The following is an 18,703-nucleotide window of genomic DNA, read 5'->3' on the forward strand; positions in this document are numbered from 1 at the left end:
ATCTGTTTCTCTGCCAAGACACTAAAATGGGTCATGATTTGAGCATTTGATGTCAATGACCAAAATTTATGTCCAGATCAACACAAAAATTGTGGTAGCCTACACTGGTATGCTGGAGGCTGTTTTGTTTGTAAAAAAAAAACAAGTAAACCGCAGTAGCCTGCATGGAAGCGAGTAACTTGCTAAAAAAAAATGTCTCTCTCTCTCACACACACACACAAATAAAATAAAAGTGACCTCTTAACTAGCAAGGATGAGGTTGTGCACAAAACTCATATGCTATTGAATGCTTCACTAAATAAAACCTGCAATAATTTCCTATGTTGAGCATTTGCATAGTTTTAGCCAACAATTCACCTTGATACTATTTAGTGAAGATGTATTGACTACACATCCCAAAACATTTTCATTGTTAATTCTATGGGCTATCACCATTCCTGTTTCATTCCATGCGTCTGACTGCATGTCTGTGTGTATGGGTGTCTGCTTGTCTGCGCAAAGAAAATTGATAGTTAGTAGCTTGTTGTACTGCGTGAAGATTGAACACAATTTCGTCCAATTGTGACTGTCTTAAGATCTCAGAAGGTTGATGGCGTTCTTAAGCCGACCACTCGTTAATTCGTTGTCGTTCGTTTGCTCAACTGGGTGCTGAATCCTACATAGTAGACTAGGCTAATACATTTAAAAGAAGCAAGGGTCAGTCAAGCAGCAGTCGCAGATTTATAACTTTTCGTTGTGCGCCCAAAAAGTTTGAAATCTGCGAGTGCTGTCCTTGCTTCTTTCTGACCTCCTAGCCTATGTGACGCCTTGTGATGCGATGCTGAATGCATTCAGGAGTGGCACACACACACACACACACACACACACACACACACACACAGTCCTCTGCCCTCCCTACACAAAATTTCTCTCTTCATCTTCAGCTAACATTTCGATTACTTCTTACCGGGCTTACAGTAGCTATTCTGACCTCCTCCTCAATCTGTCCCTGCTGGGTCACGTCTCTCACCTCTTCCTCCTCCGAATCAATTTGAATAGCTACTCCTTCCTTTGTGTAACTCTGTTGCACACTCGCGTGTGCCTCTCTGACAGCCTTTGCACTCGATGCTGCTTCTACACTGCTGCTAGATGTCGACGGCCCTGCACCTGCAGATTGAACTTGTGGTGGCAACTGGCAAACATTTCTGTAATTTTAGCACATTTTGCTGCATCCACTTGTAGGCTTTTGCCTTCTCTCTCGCAACTTCTCTGCGCCCCCCTTGCGCTTTTGTGGTTTGTCTTTGTACATTTTCATATACGGACGGTATCAAACTCCGGTCGAACTCCAATGGCAGATTTTGATACCCTCAGTCATAAGGGAGATTCGGCCGGGAGGAAGTCAGGTAGGGGCCTGCGATTTCATTGGACTAGCCCAATGTCCATTAGGGCCAATGGGCCGCGATTCGCTGCCATTGCAGCCGTACGCTATAAAATATATTTGAATTAAATTATGACAGCCTCTGCCCAAAAATATGCGTCGGCCCACCGGGCATTGCCCGGTATGCCCTATGGTCAGTCCATGCCTGGGTCAGCCGTTGGACCGCCATCTCTTTAAATTTAACTTTAACTAAAAAAAGATTTTAGACCAATAGTGGCAAAATATTGGGGCATTTGTCGACAACCCGGCAGCGGACCACTACAGAACCAATGAGATATACGCCAGCGGACCACCAGATCTGCCACAAGTGGGCCAATAGTGGGCCGCCAGCCTCTTGCTATCTGATTAGGCTACTGTTTAGGGGGTGTGGGGCAGGGGGTTAAAATTGACCCCATAATCTTCCAGTAGCTTTTTTCCGAAGCTTCATGCAGGGAGGTAGCCTGCACCACACTAACATCTCAGTAAAATCTGTTTGTTGATCAGGCATAGGCTAAGTCCCAGCTCTGTAAAAGGTGTCAGGGTGGGGGTTGAAAGGACCCCAACAGATACTCTGAATGTTGTCATGGAAATGAGAGTGTACACATACGCCTTGTTTCAAAGTCTATGTCGCTGTAGCCAAAGACGAGTGAGTGTTAGCCTAAGCAGTTCACAATTCCTATATTAATTACCATCTATCGTCGTCACTGCGCAATCCACGAAATGTTTGCGTTGTGCACGCTACAAACCTCAACTTTTCGAATCAACTCTCACTTTGTGCAAAGCAGGGTCGACACAAGTTAGGCTACTCTTGAACCTCTGGACGGATTCAGGAAGATGGCCAGAATGAACCAAGACGAAATTGTACAGAACCTGTCAAGATTGCTTGCCGTTATCTGTGTGGTGGTGACTCTCAAGCCTGCCAGCGCCATTGATACAGGTATGTCCACAGCTAAAGGCCCGTACAGACCAGATAGGCCTACGACACGAATTTGCGGTGCGAAAATGCGAAAAATTCGTGTGCGAATTCGTGCTCACGTCACGCAGCGAATTTCAGTAAGCAGGGCGAACTCGTAAAATCATCAAGATTTGAAGCAGATTGGTAGCTTTTGATAATTCATGGGACGTGCATTGTCTTGAGAGGTGCTGGGGAAATTAAAGTTTATACGGCCATCGTTCCCATCTGTGTAGTGCTATTGTAATTGTGCAGTCGAACCACAACGTTGGTTGGGCTCATCAGTAGGCCTACACACACACACACACACACACACACACACACACACACACACACACACACACACACACACACACACACACACACACACACAGACTCAAACGCACACGCCTGCAGGTGTAGCCTACATCTGGACTGTGCGTACCATGAGGCTACTCATCATTGACGAGAGAAAATGTTCCATATGTGTATTCACACCAAATTGGCCTATACCAACTATGCACAGTAGGCTATCCCATTAGCTGCATGCCACCAGGCTATTTACAATGTTCTAGGCTATATTAAGTAAAGTTACTGTAGTCAACACGTTATCAAAACTAACTTACAGTAGCCTAATGCAGAGCTATATCCACGCACACGTATTTTGTTTGAGCAGGAGAGATTACGCACGCAGGCGCGCAACTAGGATATTGTTCAGTTTTACTTTCTGAAGCTGGACTTTTCCTCCTCTGCTACTTGGGTAGGCTATAGGCCTCATTTACAATATTGCCAGACAAAATGTAATGCCAACACGCTATAAAACGGCTATAGCGTACATGCACGAAACCATTTCACACGCATGCAGCTACAGCCTACAGTGGGCTTACGTCTCTGTTGTGAAACGGAGGGCATGACATCTTACAGCCTGTAGTAGAGCATGGAATAAAATCGCACTGCTGCTATGAGCACTTGATCAGCTTGCATGGCGATAATCAACAAACAGCAAACACTTGTCTTGAGAGGTGCTGGGGAAATTAAAGTTTATACGGCCATCCTTCCCATTTGCGTTGTGCTATTGTAGTCGAACCACAATGTTGGTTAGTCTCATCAGTACACACGACACCGAGACACACACACACACACACACACACACACACACACACACACACACACACACACACACACACACACACACACACACACACACACACACACACACACACACACACACACACACGACTGTGCATAGCCTCATGAGGCTACTTATCATCAACGAGAGAAAATGTTCCAGATGTGTGTTCCAAATTGGCCTACCAGCTATGCACCGTATCCCATTAGCTGCATGCCACCAGGCTATTTACAATGTTCTAGGCTATATTAAGTTAAGTTACTGTAGTCAACACGTTATCAAAACGAACTTAATGCAGAGCTATATCCACGTGCACGTATTTTGTTTGAGCAGGAGAGATTACGCACGCAGGCGCGCAACTAGGATATTGTTCAGTTTTGCTTTCTGAAGCTGGACTTTTCCTCCTCTGCAACTTGGGTAGGCTAGCCTACTTCAGTTTACGCACCAGGCAACGTGAGGCAAAACTACGACCCTGGACGTAATGCTTTTGTCAGTAGCATAGCCTATATTAGAGTATAATAGCTTATATTACATTATGATGAACAGCATCCAACTATGGGTTCAGATGCCAACGCAATGGCCTATTCCAAAAACTTAAATTTCCGTGAATTAATGTCATATTTTCTTCATGCAACTCTGTGCAGTGAGAGCTCTGTTCACTGCTGTAGTAGTTTTTTTTATTTATTTATTTTTGGTTGAGTGTGAAATTGTAGGACGGCGGTGGGAAGTGGGGAAAGCTGCCTGTGAGGAGTTCGTACTCTTGAACACTTTTGTAACGTTATGGCCTAGTCATCGCGGGCAGCAAGATCGCCCATTCTGTCAGCCTTTTCTGCTCGTCGTATTTAATGAAACCCAGATAGCAATTAGTCATTGAATCTACGTTAAATCAACATTACCTCGTCAACACTTGAATAATTTAATCAACATCGCACTGCAACGTTGATTCTACAACATTTTGCACCGTTGAAAGTGTAAACAAATCAATGGAATTTCAATGCTGTTTCAATGAAAATTAATATTGAAACATCGTTGAAATTACAGCCCAACTAAAGTTCAACGTGATTTTAATGGTAGGCTATTTCAATTGATATTAAACCACAGTAAACCAGTATTAAGCAGGCAAAATATTGTTAAATTCATATCCTGCTTTATCTACAGCCAGGATAAATTAGGCTAGCCAGAAGCTAGGCTGTAGGCTATGTCTGGTTTAGGCTACACAAGCTTGCACAAATAACCATGGACAACTTCTTATCAGTTTGAAAAGCAAGTGCATTTATTCATCCACTCTTAATTCAGAAATCCACTTGTGCTTCACTGCCATCCATTCCGTATAGCATCCCATACACCTCCCGGTTGCAGTCATCGTCCACCTGATGGCTACCCAGCTAACAATTTCTGGTTAGGAGAACGTTTTTAGAACGTTTTTTTCCTGGTTAGGAAAACGTTGCCTGAAAGTTGCGAAAGTTGCCACAAGGTTCCCCAGGAAAGTTTTCTTGACGAAAATACTACGTTTTTTTCTGGTTGTTTATTTTGGTTAGCAGAACGTTCTCCTACCCTTTAGGGAACTTTACTATATTTGGTTGCATTAACGTTCCCCTAACCTCCCAGCAACAAAGTGTAAAGGGGGAAAAAATATGTAGAATTATCGTATATCCTTGCATGGCTCGCTGCACACTCGCCGTCTGCGACGACAGCCTATCTGTAACCTGGGAGAGCGAACATCTCTGATGGCTAAGGCAATGCATAGTAGGCTATATGAATCTTCACTTACCATTAGCTGCTTGCTGAACTGCGACGAATACGACCCGTTAATATGCCTATGTGTCAGCTAAGTATTTAAATGCGGTTAGGTCTAATACTTTCTTGTCTACGGTGTCTTTTCCTATAATAAACGATTAGTCAGATCAAAACATAAGCAGAGCAGGCGCTAGCCTAACACACTGTTTCAACATTCAAAACTGGCTGTTTTTATTGCATCGTATGCCATTAAAAGTCCTCGGTTCAGAATTATGATGGATTTTGGTTTATTTTGTTTTAAATTGGGACTGAGAATTGTGGGATCGGCTGAGTGAACAGCACAGTAACATAGGCTATAACTTGGACTACGTGTTAATATAAAACAATTCTCCCCCGGGAACATTGTGCTGTTTAAGATGCAGTCTCAACGTTTGAGAAATAATTCATTGGAGTCCTCATCATCATATTTTCATAACAAATAAAGCTTTAAAAACATGAATGCATTTCAGGTGCCACTCTAATCGATTATGGATTAATCCAAAACTATTCGTCAGATTAGTTAGCATGAAATCGTTGTGTGCCTGCCTGGGACTATGGCTAGCTAGCTCTTCCATCCGGTTTACCCTGTACAGTGTTTTTTAAAAGCCTGTTGGACTTAATGGAACAAGTGCATGGAGAACGATGTGAAGAATGTGATCGATACCATACAGCCAGCCTACGTGAGTAACTTTATATCTCTGTGTTATCCAAATGTCTTAAAGTTAGCGAGGTTGAGTCTGCTAAAACACCGACACCCCAGAACTCACGGACCCGAGATGAAAGTTTCTCAACCTAGCTTCTGGCCCCTTTAGCTGACGGGCTGGCTTTGGTCGGCCGAATATCAATCCAACAGAGGGGGGAAGAATAGAATAGGGCTATATGTCGATTTTGCAACAAATTATTCCGACTTTGCAGTGTGGCTGCTGGCCGTGTTCAATTGGAAACTCATAGAAACTCTGGGCCGATTTTCATCAATCAACCCCACGCACATCACCAGAGAATACCGATATGGTTATACAAATAAGATACCTAAAAACAACTAAGTAGCAACGTTGTGTGAAAAGAGAAATGCAACCAGATTATAACGTTTTTTTCTTTAGTTGTAATAACGTTCGGGAAACTTTGATAATCTGGAGCTAACGTTCTCTCCAGGGTATTAGAAGGTTACTGATAAACTAACCACAGGAGAACCAGCGGCTAACGTTATTTGCTTGCTGGGATTCAACCAGAATATAACGTTTTTTTCTTTAGTTGTAAAAACGTTAGGGGAACGTTATTTGTTTTGACAACCTGGAGATAACGTTCTCTAAACGTTATTAGTAGGTTGCTGAAAAACGAACCATAGGGGAACCAAAAGCTAACGTTAGTGAAAGTTAGCAGAACGTTAATTGTTTGCTGGGTAGCGCCTGCTCTGCTTATGTTTTGATCTGACTAATCGTTTATTATAGGAAAAGACACCGTAGACAAGAAAGTATTAGACCTAACCGCATTTAAATACTTAGCTGACACTAAGACATGGTAACAAGCCGTATTCGTCGCAGTTCAGCAAGCATCTAATGGTAAGTATATTTACATGCGTGTGGTAGTGTACAATGTCATTGCCTTGGTCATCAGAGACGTTCGCTCTCCTAGATTGCAGATAGGCTGTCGCCGCAGACGGCAAGTGCACAGCGGAGCCATGTCATGATAATTCTACATATTTTTTCCCCCTTTACACTTTGTTGCTGGGAGGTTAGGGGAACGTTAATGCAACCAAATATAGTAAAGTTCCCTAAAGGGTAGGAGAACGTTCTGCTAACCAAAATAAACAACCAGAAAAAAACGTTGTATTTTCGTCAAGAAAACTTTCCTGGGGAACCTTGTGGCAACTTTCGCAACTTTCAGGCAACGTTTTCCTAACCAGAAATTGTTAGCTGGGTAGTTTACCAGTGAATAGTATGATAGAACTACTACAATATGAGATGGAGATGAACGGTCAGGTTATCATGAGCGTGACAGTCACGCAATTTGACCCAATTCTCATACAACACGCCATACTTGACATTTCTCACACTTATTTCCCCCCTTTCAGTATATATTATTTTCAGGATAATAAACTTTGGTCCTTGTCTTGCCTTGCCGTGGTTCGAGCAACTCTGATTGACTGACCGCAATAACCATGCAATCATCAGTCCTTTGTGCCTAAATCTAACCAACCACGGAAGGCAAAACGCAATATAAACCATTCAGAAGCAACGGGCGGGTCTTGGCGTTGAGCGCTGAGTCCTACATTTAAAAAGTTCTCCTACTTGCTAGATTTTGTTCACTGTTGATTCCCTGTTTCTCCTTGAGTTTCCAAGTTAACATAGGCTACTGAATGTTGCAGGCTGTAGGCTAGGTCAGGAGACCGCGCATAAGGCTACTGAATGAGACAGCCTGCATCAGTAGCCTAGGCTATGTAATCAAAAGACTGTATGGTTTTTGGCAAGTTTGATTTAGCAATCGATCAAGAAGGCTTTATTTCTCGTGTATCTTACTGAATTGTGTTCATGTAAAGAATATCACTGCCAATGGGAAAGTAGTTTTCCCATCACTAATGGATTGACATTATATGTCACTATGATTAGGCTGTTCACACCAATGATTCCCGAGTTGTAGCGGTGTGAATTAGAAGTTGCACGTAGTTGCAAGCCGTCGCAGAGCATTAAACACGTTAAAGGGATATTCCGCCATTTTTGGAAATACGCTCATTTTCCACCTCCCCTCGAGCAAAACAATCGATATTTACCTTATTCACGTTCATCCAGCCATTCTGTGAGTCTGGCGATACAACTTTTAGCTTCAGCCTAGCATAGATCATTGAATCAGATTAGACCATTAGCTTCTCGCCTGCTAGCTTCATGTTGAAAAGTGACTAAGATTTCTGGTAATTTTCCCATTTAAAACATGTCTCCTCTCAAGTTAGAAAGTGCAATAAGACCAACTGAAAATGAAACCTAGCGTTTTTCTAGGCTGATTTGACATGGAACTACACTCTCATCTGGCGTAATAATCAAGGCAACTTGCAAACGTACCATAGGCGCAGTGATATCGTACGCAGCATCTGAAAATAGTCCCCATAGACAACAAGCAGTAGTAGTGCCAGTAGTTTGCAAGTTGCCTTGATTTCATTTTCAGTTGATAATGTTCAGCAATAGGAATAACACACAAGCCCATCAAATTTGGTTAATTTCCGTGAATGTATGTGTCAACCACAACAGACAATGCACTAAGTGGCGCTATAGAGTCCCTAAGCCACACTCTAGGCCAGAGCTCTGTCTTTGACTAACGGTAGCAATAACACACAAGCCCACCACATTTGATTAATTTTCGTGAATGTATATGTTAACCACAACAGACAACAAGCTAGGTGGTGCTATAGAGTCCCAAAGCCACACCCAAGGCCAGAGCTCTGTCTATGACTAGTGGCAGCAATAACACACGCGTACCTAATTGCCGTGAATGTGTGTGTCAACAATAATAGACAATGTGCTAGGTGACGCTATAGAGTGTCTAAGCCACACCCTAGGCCAGAGCTCTATCCCTGACTAGCTGTAGCAATAACACACATGCCCATCAAATGTGGTTCATTTTCGTGAATGTGTCAACCATACTAGACAAAGTGCTAGGTGGCGCTATAGAGTCCCTAAGCCACACCCTAGGCAAGAGCTCTATCCCTGACTAGCAGTAGCAATAACACACATGCCCACCAAATGTGGTTCATTTTCGTGAATGTATCAACCACAACAGACAATGCGCTAGGTGGCGCTATAGAGTCCCTAAGCCACACTCTAGGCCAGAGGTCTGTTTCTGACTTGCGGCAGCAATAACACACAAGCCCACCAAATTTGGTTCATTTTTGTGAATGTTTGTGTCAACCACAACAAACAATGCTCTAGGTGGCACTATAGAGTTCCTACACCACACCCTAGGCCAGAGCTCTGTCTCTGACTAGCAATAGGAATAACACACAAGCCCATCAAATTTGGTTAATTTCCGTGAATGTATGTGTCAACCACAACAGACAATGCACTAGGTGGCGCTATAGAGTCCCTAAGCCACACTCTAGGCCAGAGCTCTGTCTTTGACTAACGGTAGCAATAACACACAAGCCCACCACATTTGATTAATTTTCGTGAATGTATATGTTAACCACAACAGACAACACGCTAGGTGGCGCTATAGAGTCCCTAAGCCACACCCTAGGCCAGAGCTCTGTCTCATACTAGCGATAGCAATAACACACAAGCCCACCAAATTTGGTTCATTTTTGTGAATGTATGTGTCGATCACAACAGACAACATGACAGAGTGTTCTTAACCCTCTACCCGCCCAAGGCGCCGTACGGCGACAAGCAACGTCACTGATTAAAACAGACGGTAGATCCGAGTAGGGTGACAAATCTCCTTTGTACTCTCCACCACTAGTTGGCAGACATCCAGAGCTTCGATTCAAGCCCAAACTTGAGTAACAAAGTTTTCAGGAAGTACCTGTATTACTCGCGAGAAACACAAGAAGAAGACGCATTTCCTGTTCATAACGCGGAAGTAAAATGCGCTATCGCGATGCACATATTGAAGCAGAAAAACGGCAGAAAAACGGCAAATGCAAAAACAAACTCATGTGTTATGAAGTCTTGGGTCTGCCATTCACCTACTCTGATTCTGAAGGAGAATATCCTTTTGGAGATTATGATCGGTCGTCCATTTGCAGTGACAGTGAAGATGCGTCTGTGAATGGAGGTGCGTCTTTGCGTGTGTACGTCAGTGTCTGCCTGCAGCAATATTGGCCAGAGGGTTCAAATAAGCATGGTGTGCTAGGTGCCAGTGATAATCATGATGATAGTGTCTGTAATTGACATGGTACAGACAGCAGGGCTAGTAAAAATAGGGCTCTGGAGAACTACAAAGTCACCCGCAATAGGAACTGATTTGACCAGGCTACTTTATTGTATAGTAACATAGGGATTGTGGTAATACTAATAGTTTACTGTTGTTGGTTTACATGTGACTGTGGTCCTGTTCGTTTGTTATGTAGGAGAAATTACAAAAATCAAAGTAAAACTGCTCAAATGTGTTCAACAACCAGTATGTACTAAAAGGTGCATAATTTGACGTGATTGCCATCCTGTGACGTCATAATATGCAAATTAGATGAGTAAATTGACCCCCTTCATAAACTTTAGTTCATACTCAATGATTTTCACATTTACAGTAGGACTTTATCTCTGACCACTTTCAAGCCATGGCCTTTTGAAATATTTATGCAAAAATCCAAAAAAACCTGGGCGGTTAGAGGGTTAACCCTTCTTTAATCATTATCTAATATTACGGAACGTTTCAGATCTCTTAACCAAGGTGTAATCACACACACACATTGCAAATAAGTTCCAGGATTGTAGTGCCTTCTCTCATCCTCAAGTTGGGTTGTCACCTGTCGGCCTCCGTACTACCACTGCTTAACATGCATACAATATATAACCCAAATAAAATCATTATAAACATGATATTTTCTTTACCTTTTACTTTGCATCACACTGTCATCCTTGACTCATTTCAAATCTGGCCATTTATTTTCATGATTTTTACTCATATCAGGAAGGGAGAGAAAGGGGCTGGGATACAGAGACATGGGGGATGGAAAGGGAGTGAGAGAGTGTGTGTGTGGGGGGGGGGCATGCGGAAGAGGGGGGTCATGGGGCTAAGATTAGGAATGAGCGACCACGTGACGATTTGGGAGGGGGCTGAGCCTATTGTCCATCTTGGAAGGATGTGCCATTGGTTGCCAGGAGCAACGCCTTCCGAAGAGGCGCATCAAGAGACGCATCAAAACTAAGGGTGTCACGATCTCGATTTTAAATCGAAATCGATCGAAATTACATCTCAATCTCGAACTTCGAACTGAAAAGTAGAATCGACAATGCAGCCACACCCCCAACGTGACGTCCAGCATGTATGCCCAAAACGCAAAACCACACACGTGCAGCATCAACACTCCTCTAATTTTAGGCTGCAGCCAGTTAAAAAATGCACATCAACCTCTTGTTACTCTGAAATCATGGGTGTGGAAGCATTTTTGCGTTCATTCACGTCAGTTATTTTAACACCAATTTAGCCTTCTCAACTTAGCAAGTAAAAAAACGATTTAGTTAGCCTACAGTTCAAAATGACTTTAAGGCTTAAAATGCACATTGATAAGTACTTATTCCATTAACACTAACCTTGGGTCTCTTCAGAGTGTCTTCAGAGTGTGCACAAACATTCAAAGTATCATTCTGTGTTGCTTCATTTCACTATGTTCACATGTCTATGTTTGACGTTTTTTTTTGTTTACAACCTCACGGATGGAACGGTTTCAAAATAAAAATTGCTTTCAAAATAAAAGCCCCCTGAAACAGAATAGGAAGAGGGAAAAAAATTAAAATGAATATAATAATAATAATAATAATGACACAAGGAATGCATTAATAAAAAAAGATCGAAAATCGAATCGTGGCTTTAAAATCGAAAAATTAAATCGAATCGAGGATTTGGAGAATCGTGACACCCCTAACCACAACAGACAACGCGCTAGGTGGCGCTATAGAGCACCTGAGCCACGCCCTAGGCCAGAGCTCTGAGTAGCTTTACCAATTCCACACATAGCTACCAAATTTTGAGTTTTAGAGCATGCCAAGCTGGTGAAAAAAGGCAAAACATGGCCCAGAAGAAATGTAATCTGAGCAAAAACAATAGGGCCTTGCACCTCGGTGCTCGGGTCCTAAATATAGCCGCAAGCGGCGATGGTGGGCCCGAGCACCTGCGGTGCGGACCCGTGACATTTCGGAATCTAACAAAGCAACACCTACTTGTTGGTGGGCATGTGCATGAGCAACACACATGCCCACCAAATTTGGTTAATTTTCATCAATGTCACAGGGAAATAATTATTATTATTTTTTTTACTTATAGCCTATACGTTTTAGCTTAATCTACAGCAGAAATATAAGTGCCTGGCATGGGGGGGGGGGGGGGGGGGGCGTGGCATCACGGTGGTTGCTTTCCATCGTGATGTCTGTCAACCATCACGATGGACGATGATATCGTCCATCGGCACAACCCTATTGTGAAATATACACGCCGAAACTGTAGGGGAAACTCTGCAGAGAAATCTGCAAGCGAAAAATGAGCAAAAAAGAAAAGCGTAGTTCCAACTACAGAGGATAATTTCATTTCTTAAGTATTTGTGTTAATCAAAAACAGCCCAGCAAGCTATAGTTTGATGTTGAGAAAGATCAGAGCAATTTCGTGACAGATGTAGGCCTACTACCGGTACTTTTTTTGTTAATAAGCAATATCAGTAAAAACAGCTATGTTGAATAGCATACAATGTAATGTTTGTGTTTAACTAATGGCGGTAAGAGAATACATGTGGTTTATTAGGGCACTGTCCTGTTGTTATTTATAATCAGACAGCATACTGTAGTTGCGTACATTGTACCCACAAAATACAATATTAAGTGATTAAATAAGTAATCTTTTGTTATCTTTCCACTTCTCTTTCCATCAGTGAATGTTGTGGATTTTTGTGGCCAAACTATCCATGGGGATGGGTTGATCATCAACTCGCACCAAGAGTCTAAGAAATACTACTTTGTCACCATGGGAACAGACTGCCAATTGACCATGCAAGCCAACATGCTTCAGGACAGGATACTGTTCCATTTCCGCTTCTTCCTGGTCTACAGCCTTCTACGGGTAGCACCCCTTAGCCCTTCACCCTTTTCCCCAGAGTCTGCCAGTAAAGCCTCACTTACCCGCCCTGCCTGGTCTAACCAGCATGTGGAGTCAACTTCTAAGGATGGCCAGGAGGACCCCTGCTATGCCGGCTCTTACATACAGTTCTATGATGGCCCTAATATGAACTCACCCCCCATAGGGCTCCCACTTTGTGGAAAGAGTCTACCACGACCTGTACTTTCCACAGGAAATTACCTGACTTTGAGACTGGTTACGAGGGGCACACAGCCCAGGGTTGATTTTGTTGGAGACTTCACTTCTTTCAGATTGGGTGAGCCATATGGCTGTATTTATTTTTTAGGACAGAACTTTTAGGTTGAATTGTTAAATCACATTTTGCCATTATAATATACTCATTACACCTTTACAACATTTTTGATAATGATCTCACAATTTTATTTGACTTTGCAGGTTCCAACCAGTCAGAATGTGGTAATGAACTCTACTTTAGCTGTTGGAATGGGAAGTGCATTCCACTGAGTTTGGTTTGTGACGACAACAAAGACATTGACAACTGTGGAGACGGCAGTGATTTAAGAAGTCACCATGAGGCCAAATGCACAAGTCAGTAACAATTTTAATTGACAATTGGCTCACTGCCAAAAAAAGGTAGGGTGCTGTGTAAAATGTAAATAAAATCAGAAGGCAACGATATACAAAAAAAAACAAAAAAAAATCCCTGTGCATTGGCCGTTTTTGGATCCCAGGTGCTGGTGATAAACAGGAACATCAGTTTAGCCAATATTTAATTGAGAAAAGATTAAAGACAGTTGCTGAAACAGAAATGTTAATGTTTTTTTTACTATTATTATTTTAGATATATTATTTGATTCATTTAATTTGAGACTGCTTCACCTTTTCATTTACCAACATTCTGTAAATGTTTTGAGAATGAGATGTAGTCCTATTCTTGCTGTTAAGTTTTCAGCTGCTCATCCGCCTGGGGTCTTATTTGTGTTTTTCAGGACATGATGACAGATCTGGGCTGCAGACTGGTCATTTCATTGTCTTAATGGCAGTATATTGTTACTCAAAACCTGTAAACAGGAATGATGCCTAGTCAGATGTACAAGATGCTCATAACCTAGATGCTGGGTTTTAACTGCACTAATAACAAGTTGGATAGTCCCTCTCCTCTTTAGTGGTGGATGCAGAATATATCATTTCCAAAAAGAATTTTTCCGTCTTAAATGAGCTCGGGCCCAAATAAGATGGCGGCATTTCTGTGTCAGGTCTAAATATGGTTTCTTCATGGTAGTTTTAACAGGCATGTTTTCACAGTGATGAATACCATAATATCTTACAACCCGACCTGACCCGGCCCGTGGCTTTCAAAGCCCGAGCCCGATGTAACCCGACACATAAATATGAATTATCTACCCGAACCCGGCCCGACGCTGGCGGTCGAGTTTTCCCATGTTATCCTGTGGAGACGGACGGTCGTTAAGGGCACAATTATGTGCAGTGGCCTACCTAACCCACGTAAAAACCTAGTGAAACAATATTTTCCACAATAGAAACATGATATAAATGGGAAAACTTAGGCTACTGTTCTTGCTATAAAAAAAGCAGAATCATCCACAGAGCATGATATTTCAATAACTGCTTCATACACGCTCACTATGATGGCAATGAGTTAGCTATTCACTAAGACGTATAGCCTAGCAACAATCTACTGCCATTTTATTTTGTTCAAGGAGACGGCTTCTTAAAACTTGCACAGGAACTCATAAATGTTGTTGCAACACATGGCAGAGCTGCTGCAAGCTCTGTCCTTCCATCTCCCAACACAGTAGCGTCACGTCTGCCCCCGCTCCATGATTGCATGGATGTTGCATGCAGCAGCCAGACTTTCTTTACGATAGATAGATAGGCTACTTTATTGATCCTCATAGAGAAATTCATGATGATTCGCGGTAAACAGCAGCGATGATTAATAAATGTTTTTGGTTTTTTTTTTTCACTGAGCGGAAAATATTAAGCCCGAGGACCGACCCGACCCGAGTCATCTGCTTATATTTTCGACCCGAACCCGCGGGTCCCGTCGGGTTTGTCGGGCCGACCCGACCCGTTGAGAACTCTAATCCAACCTAATTAGTTTGAAATGATCCTCATTTTGTTGTCTTTAGCATTACACATTTAGCATTATCCCATTTTGTTTTCATTTACATTTTACACAATGTCGTAACTTAAATGGAATTGGGGTTCTACATTTAACACTAGAAGCGCCAAGCGTCATTTGACCGCTGAGACGTATTACTAGAAGCGCCACGTTGGTTTGACCTAGAAATACCTAGAACTGCCGGGCTGCGGTCTTTTGACCGCAGTGATTAAAAAAAAAAAAAAATCTTTTCACTCGATTAAATTCCAGGACCCTACGTTCACGACTTTTCCTAAATACGCGTGTTTTATCACCCAGTATTTTTACATGATCAAAAGCACACCGGTACAAGCTAGTTTAGAGCTATTTTGCTCTTGCTTATGTGACAACACTGCAGTTTCACGTTCGCCCATGATTTTTGAGGCTGCTGTTCTCTTTTCTCACAGCAGATGGCGCAAGGGCTCCTGTCAGTCGAGCATGAGAATAATATTTTACCATAAAACATTTAGTTTATATATGTGCAATATGTATTAAATATGTGATTTATTTTAATAACTATTTTTCATTTACATGGCATAGTCTATGGAGGCGATTTACAGTGGTAAAATGCAAGTTTGTTTTGAAAACCTTGCAACGTTGTTCTATTAGGCATAGGCCTACGTGTGTAAAAAAATATTTCCAGCTGAAATTCGTCGTAGGCCTAGCCTATTTAAATAAGTTTCGGCCAAATCATTCATCTGCGCACAAATAACAAAGGACATTGGCAAGCGATTCTTATGAATTATTTCCAGATGAAACTCATCGAATTTAAATTAGTTTCGGCCAAATCATTCATCTGCGGGCAACTGGACTTGGGCAAAGTTCTCTTATGGATTTATTTGGGCTTACTTAGTATGCCTAGGCTACGTACATTTATAGTTGTATATCTTCTAAGTTGTATATCTTCTATTTCTATAGCTCAGACTAATGTATACACATTTTCTTACATATTTGCTGTAAATAAACCACTATTTACTATTGATTTACCAAACAGATACCTCTACTCGTAGGCTACAGCGGTAAGTGGCGCAACGCTAGCTCCCTCGTCTAGCATGCAACCGACCCGAGTTCAATACCAGCTATGAGCGAAGTTTCGTAGGCCTTGCTTACATTGACTGAATTCAATGATCGTTTTTCAACGTCAACAAACAATTATTTTTCGTTAATGGTTTTTAATAACAAACTATCTGGAATAAACAAACGGCGGGGCTTGATATCAGCGAGCTGTAGCCTACTTGAACGATACCCCTGCATCTGTCCATTCCCATGCAGTTCCTCCGGCACGAAGGCTATCACATTGTCTATGTCCGACTGATTTCGCCTCCGGCACAGTCCAAGTTCACGACACCGCCTCTTCAAGGTCCGGATAGAAATCACAATAGGCCTACTGTTTACCATTAATGAAAAATGATTGTTCGTCGTTGTTGAAAAACGGTCAACGAATTCAGTGAATGGAAGCTACAAAATCCCACTCATGGTAGGTAATGAACCCGGGTCGATTGAGTATTAAACGAGAGAAAAAGCATTGCGCCACTTGACGCTGTACGGATAACAATTGGTCAATGGAGATTCAGAGTTTTTTGTCAATAGAGAGGGAGATAAATGCTTATTACCCTCTTTCAATAACATCAGTCTGCTCAACTTACCACGGATATGCTTCATAAGTCACAAAAACGAACGCAATGTTTAGGACAGTTTGCCATTTTGACAAAATGACAGTTTGTCATTTTTGACACCCCATTTTAGAGCAAGACGATCGTTTTTATTGTCATGAGCCGGCATGAGCCGAACCGTCATGTTATTAGGGCGGTCTTATGTTGCCCCTTGCGGTTGCAGTTTTAATTACAAAGTCCCGAACCTTCAGGATTCCCGATGTGCGGCAAAGAAAGGAGCATTCTCAACCCGTACCATCTGTAAGAGAGCACTGTTCAAATATTCCCACCCACATTTATCCTATTATTTAGAATTGAACCGACCACCATTCGGTTACAAGTCACATTCTAAAGGAATAACATCTAATTGAAATGGCAGCAATCATTCAGGACTCAGGATTTATACTATGAGACAGAATCTTGTTTTGCATTCATATTTTGTTAATTAATTAATATCAATAAGTGCTCTCAGTACATATTTTATCATTTTTAAATAGGAAGGTTAATAACAAGCAGCCTTCAGGTAAGTAAAAGTCCTACCATGTATTGGTTCTACATGTGCACTTAACTCAGGTGATTTCACAAATTAGCTCATTTACCTGGCTGAAGAATACAGCAATTTATGATGTTTTCTAAACAAAGTTCGGGAGGAGCCCTTAGGGATGATTGACACCAATCGCTAACAAGCGTTTGTCCATTCATTTGACACATTTTCAAAACTCTAAACACAGACTCTCACATACAAAACACAATTGGCCAAATGGATAATTTTCCTCTCAAAAGCACATTCCATGTTGTTACACCACATTTTGTTACATATACACTAACTCGTCATTTCTGTGCACACACTAACTTTACCAAAACACTGGAAACCTGACTCAAAATTAAGTTATTTTGTCAAAGAATGAAGCTTGTTTTAACTTCACAAGATACATGCAGTCAATCAGAGTACACTAGGTTTGAAAATACTGGCTACTGTTGACATTACAAAAACTGCATAGACTTTTATGTTTCAGTTTTACAGGTATTTGCATGCTAAACATGCAATCCAGCATTTTTATTTTATTTTTTTACTGTTCACTAGGCTTACAGGAGGTGCAGTATAAATACTGTTTACAGTAGTCTATGATAGAACAGAAAAAGTTTTACAGCATTGCAGTGAACAACATATCCATGAAACACAAGAGCATTCTGAACAAAAAACAACAGCAAAAAGCCCAGATAAAAAGGGGGTTAAACAAAAAAAAAAGCACAATATTACTGTGTCTAATCTCTGCACCTGCTCCTCTCAGTGCTCCTGCACCTCTCACTGCATCTCTCACTGGGCCTGCTCTTCTCCCTGGGCCCCTTACTCTTACTCTTCCTCGTCAGACATTACAGTATTTGTCTTTTTCCGTTTCTGCTTCCGAAAATATCACCTCCTCTTTTTACTGTGTAAGTGTCAATGTAATAGAGAGAAATAACCCCTGCCACTGAGTCTAAGATAGACTGGAATCAGCTGTGGTTGTCCCAATTTTCCTAACATAAATCATGTGTCAATTATTCGATTGTTTGTTTATTATCAGCTGAGATATATTGCTTTTGAATTGATAACATTGCAGAAGCAGAGGTTTTTATGCTGTATCTAAGGTTTGGAATATTGTTTTAACTATTGTGGGATGTTGTGTGTTAGCATTCGAAAATAATACAAAAACGATCCATTATTTTGTTGGGAGGTATAGTTTGTCTGTTAAGAAAATGTAAGCATTGTGAAAATGTATTCACTGACTGCATACTGTGTGAAAACAACATGAAATGTGTGAATGGTATGGCCACAAAAGACCGATGCTGTGCTAACTGTGTTTAGAGTTTTGAAAATGTGTCAACTGAATGGACAAACGCT

At 41.7% G+C, this 18,703-nt stretch overlaps 1 protein-coding gene across 1 annotated transcript in view; it reads left to right on the forward strand.

Annotated features, from left to right (window-relative positions):
- The first annotated feature begins 2,117 nt into the window (after positions 1 to 2,117).
- ldlrad2 (low density lipoprotein receptor class A domain containing 2) overlaps positions 2,118 to 18,703 on the forward strand; it is a 45,243-nt gene continuing 28,657 nt past the window's right edge. Inside the window, exons 1-3 of the mRNA XM_062545142.1 lie at positions 2,118 to 2,333; positions 12,800 to 13,300; positions 13,441 to 13,593. Coding sequence (XP_062401126.1) covers positions 2,231 to 2,333; positions 12,800 to 13,300; positions 13,441 to 13,593 — 757 coding nt within the window. The 5' untranslated portion in view covers positions 2,118 to 2,230. The remainder of the gene's footprint in view (positions 2,334 to 12,799; positions 13,301 to 13,440; positions 13,594 to 18,703) is intronic.

Source organism: Sardina pilchardus, chromosome 9, assembly GCF_963854185.1.
Source record: "Sardina pilchardus chromosome 9, fSarPil1.1, whole genome shotgun sequence".
NCBI classification, from domain to species: domain Eukaryota; kingdom Metazoa; phylum Chordata; class Actinopteri; order Clupeiformes; family Clupeidae; genus Sardina; species Sardina pilchardus.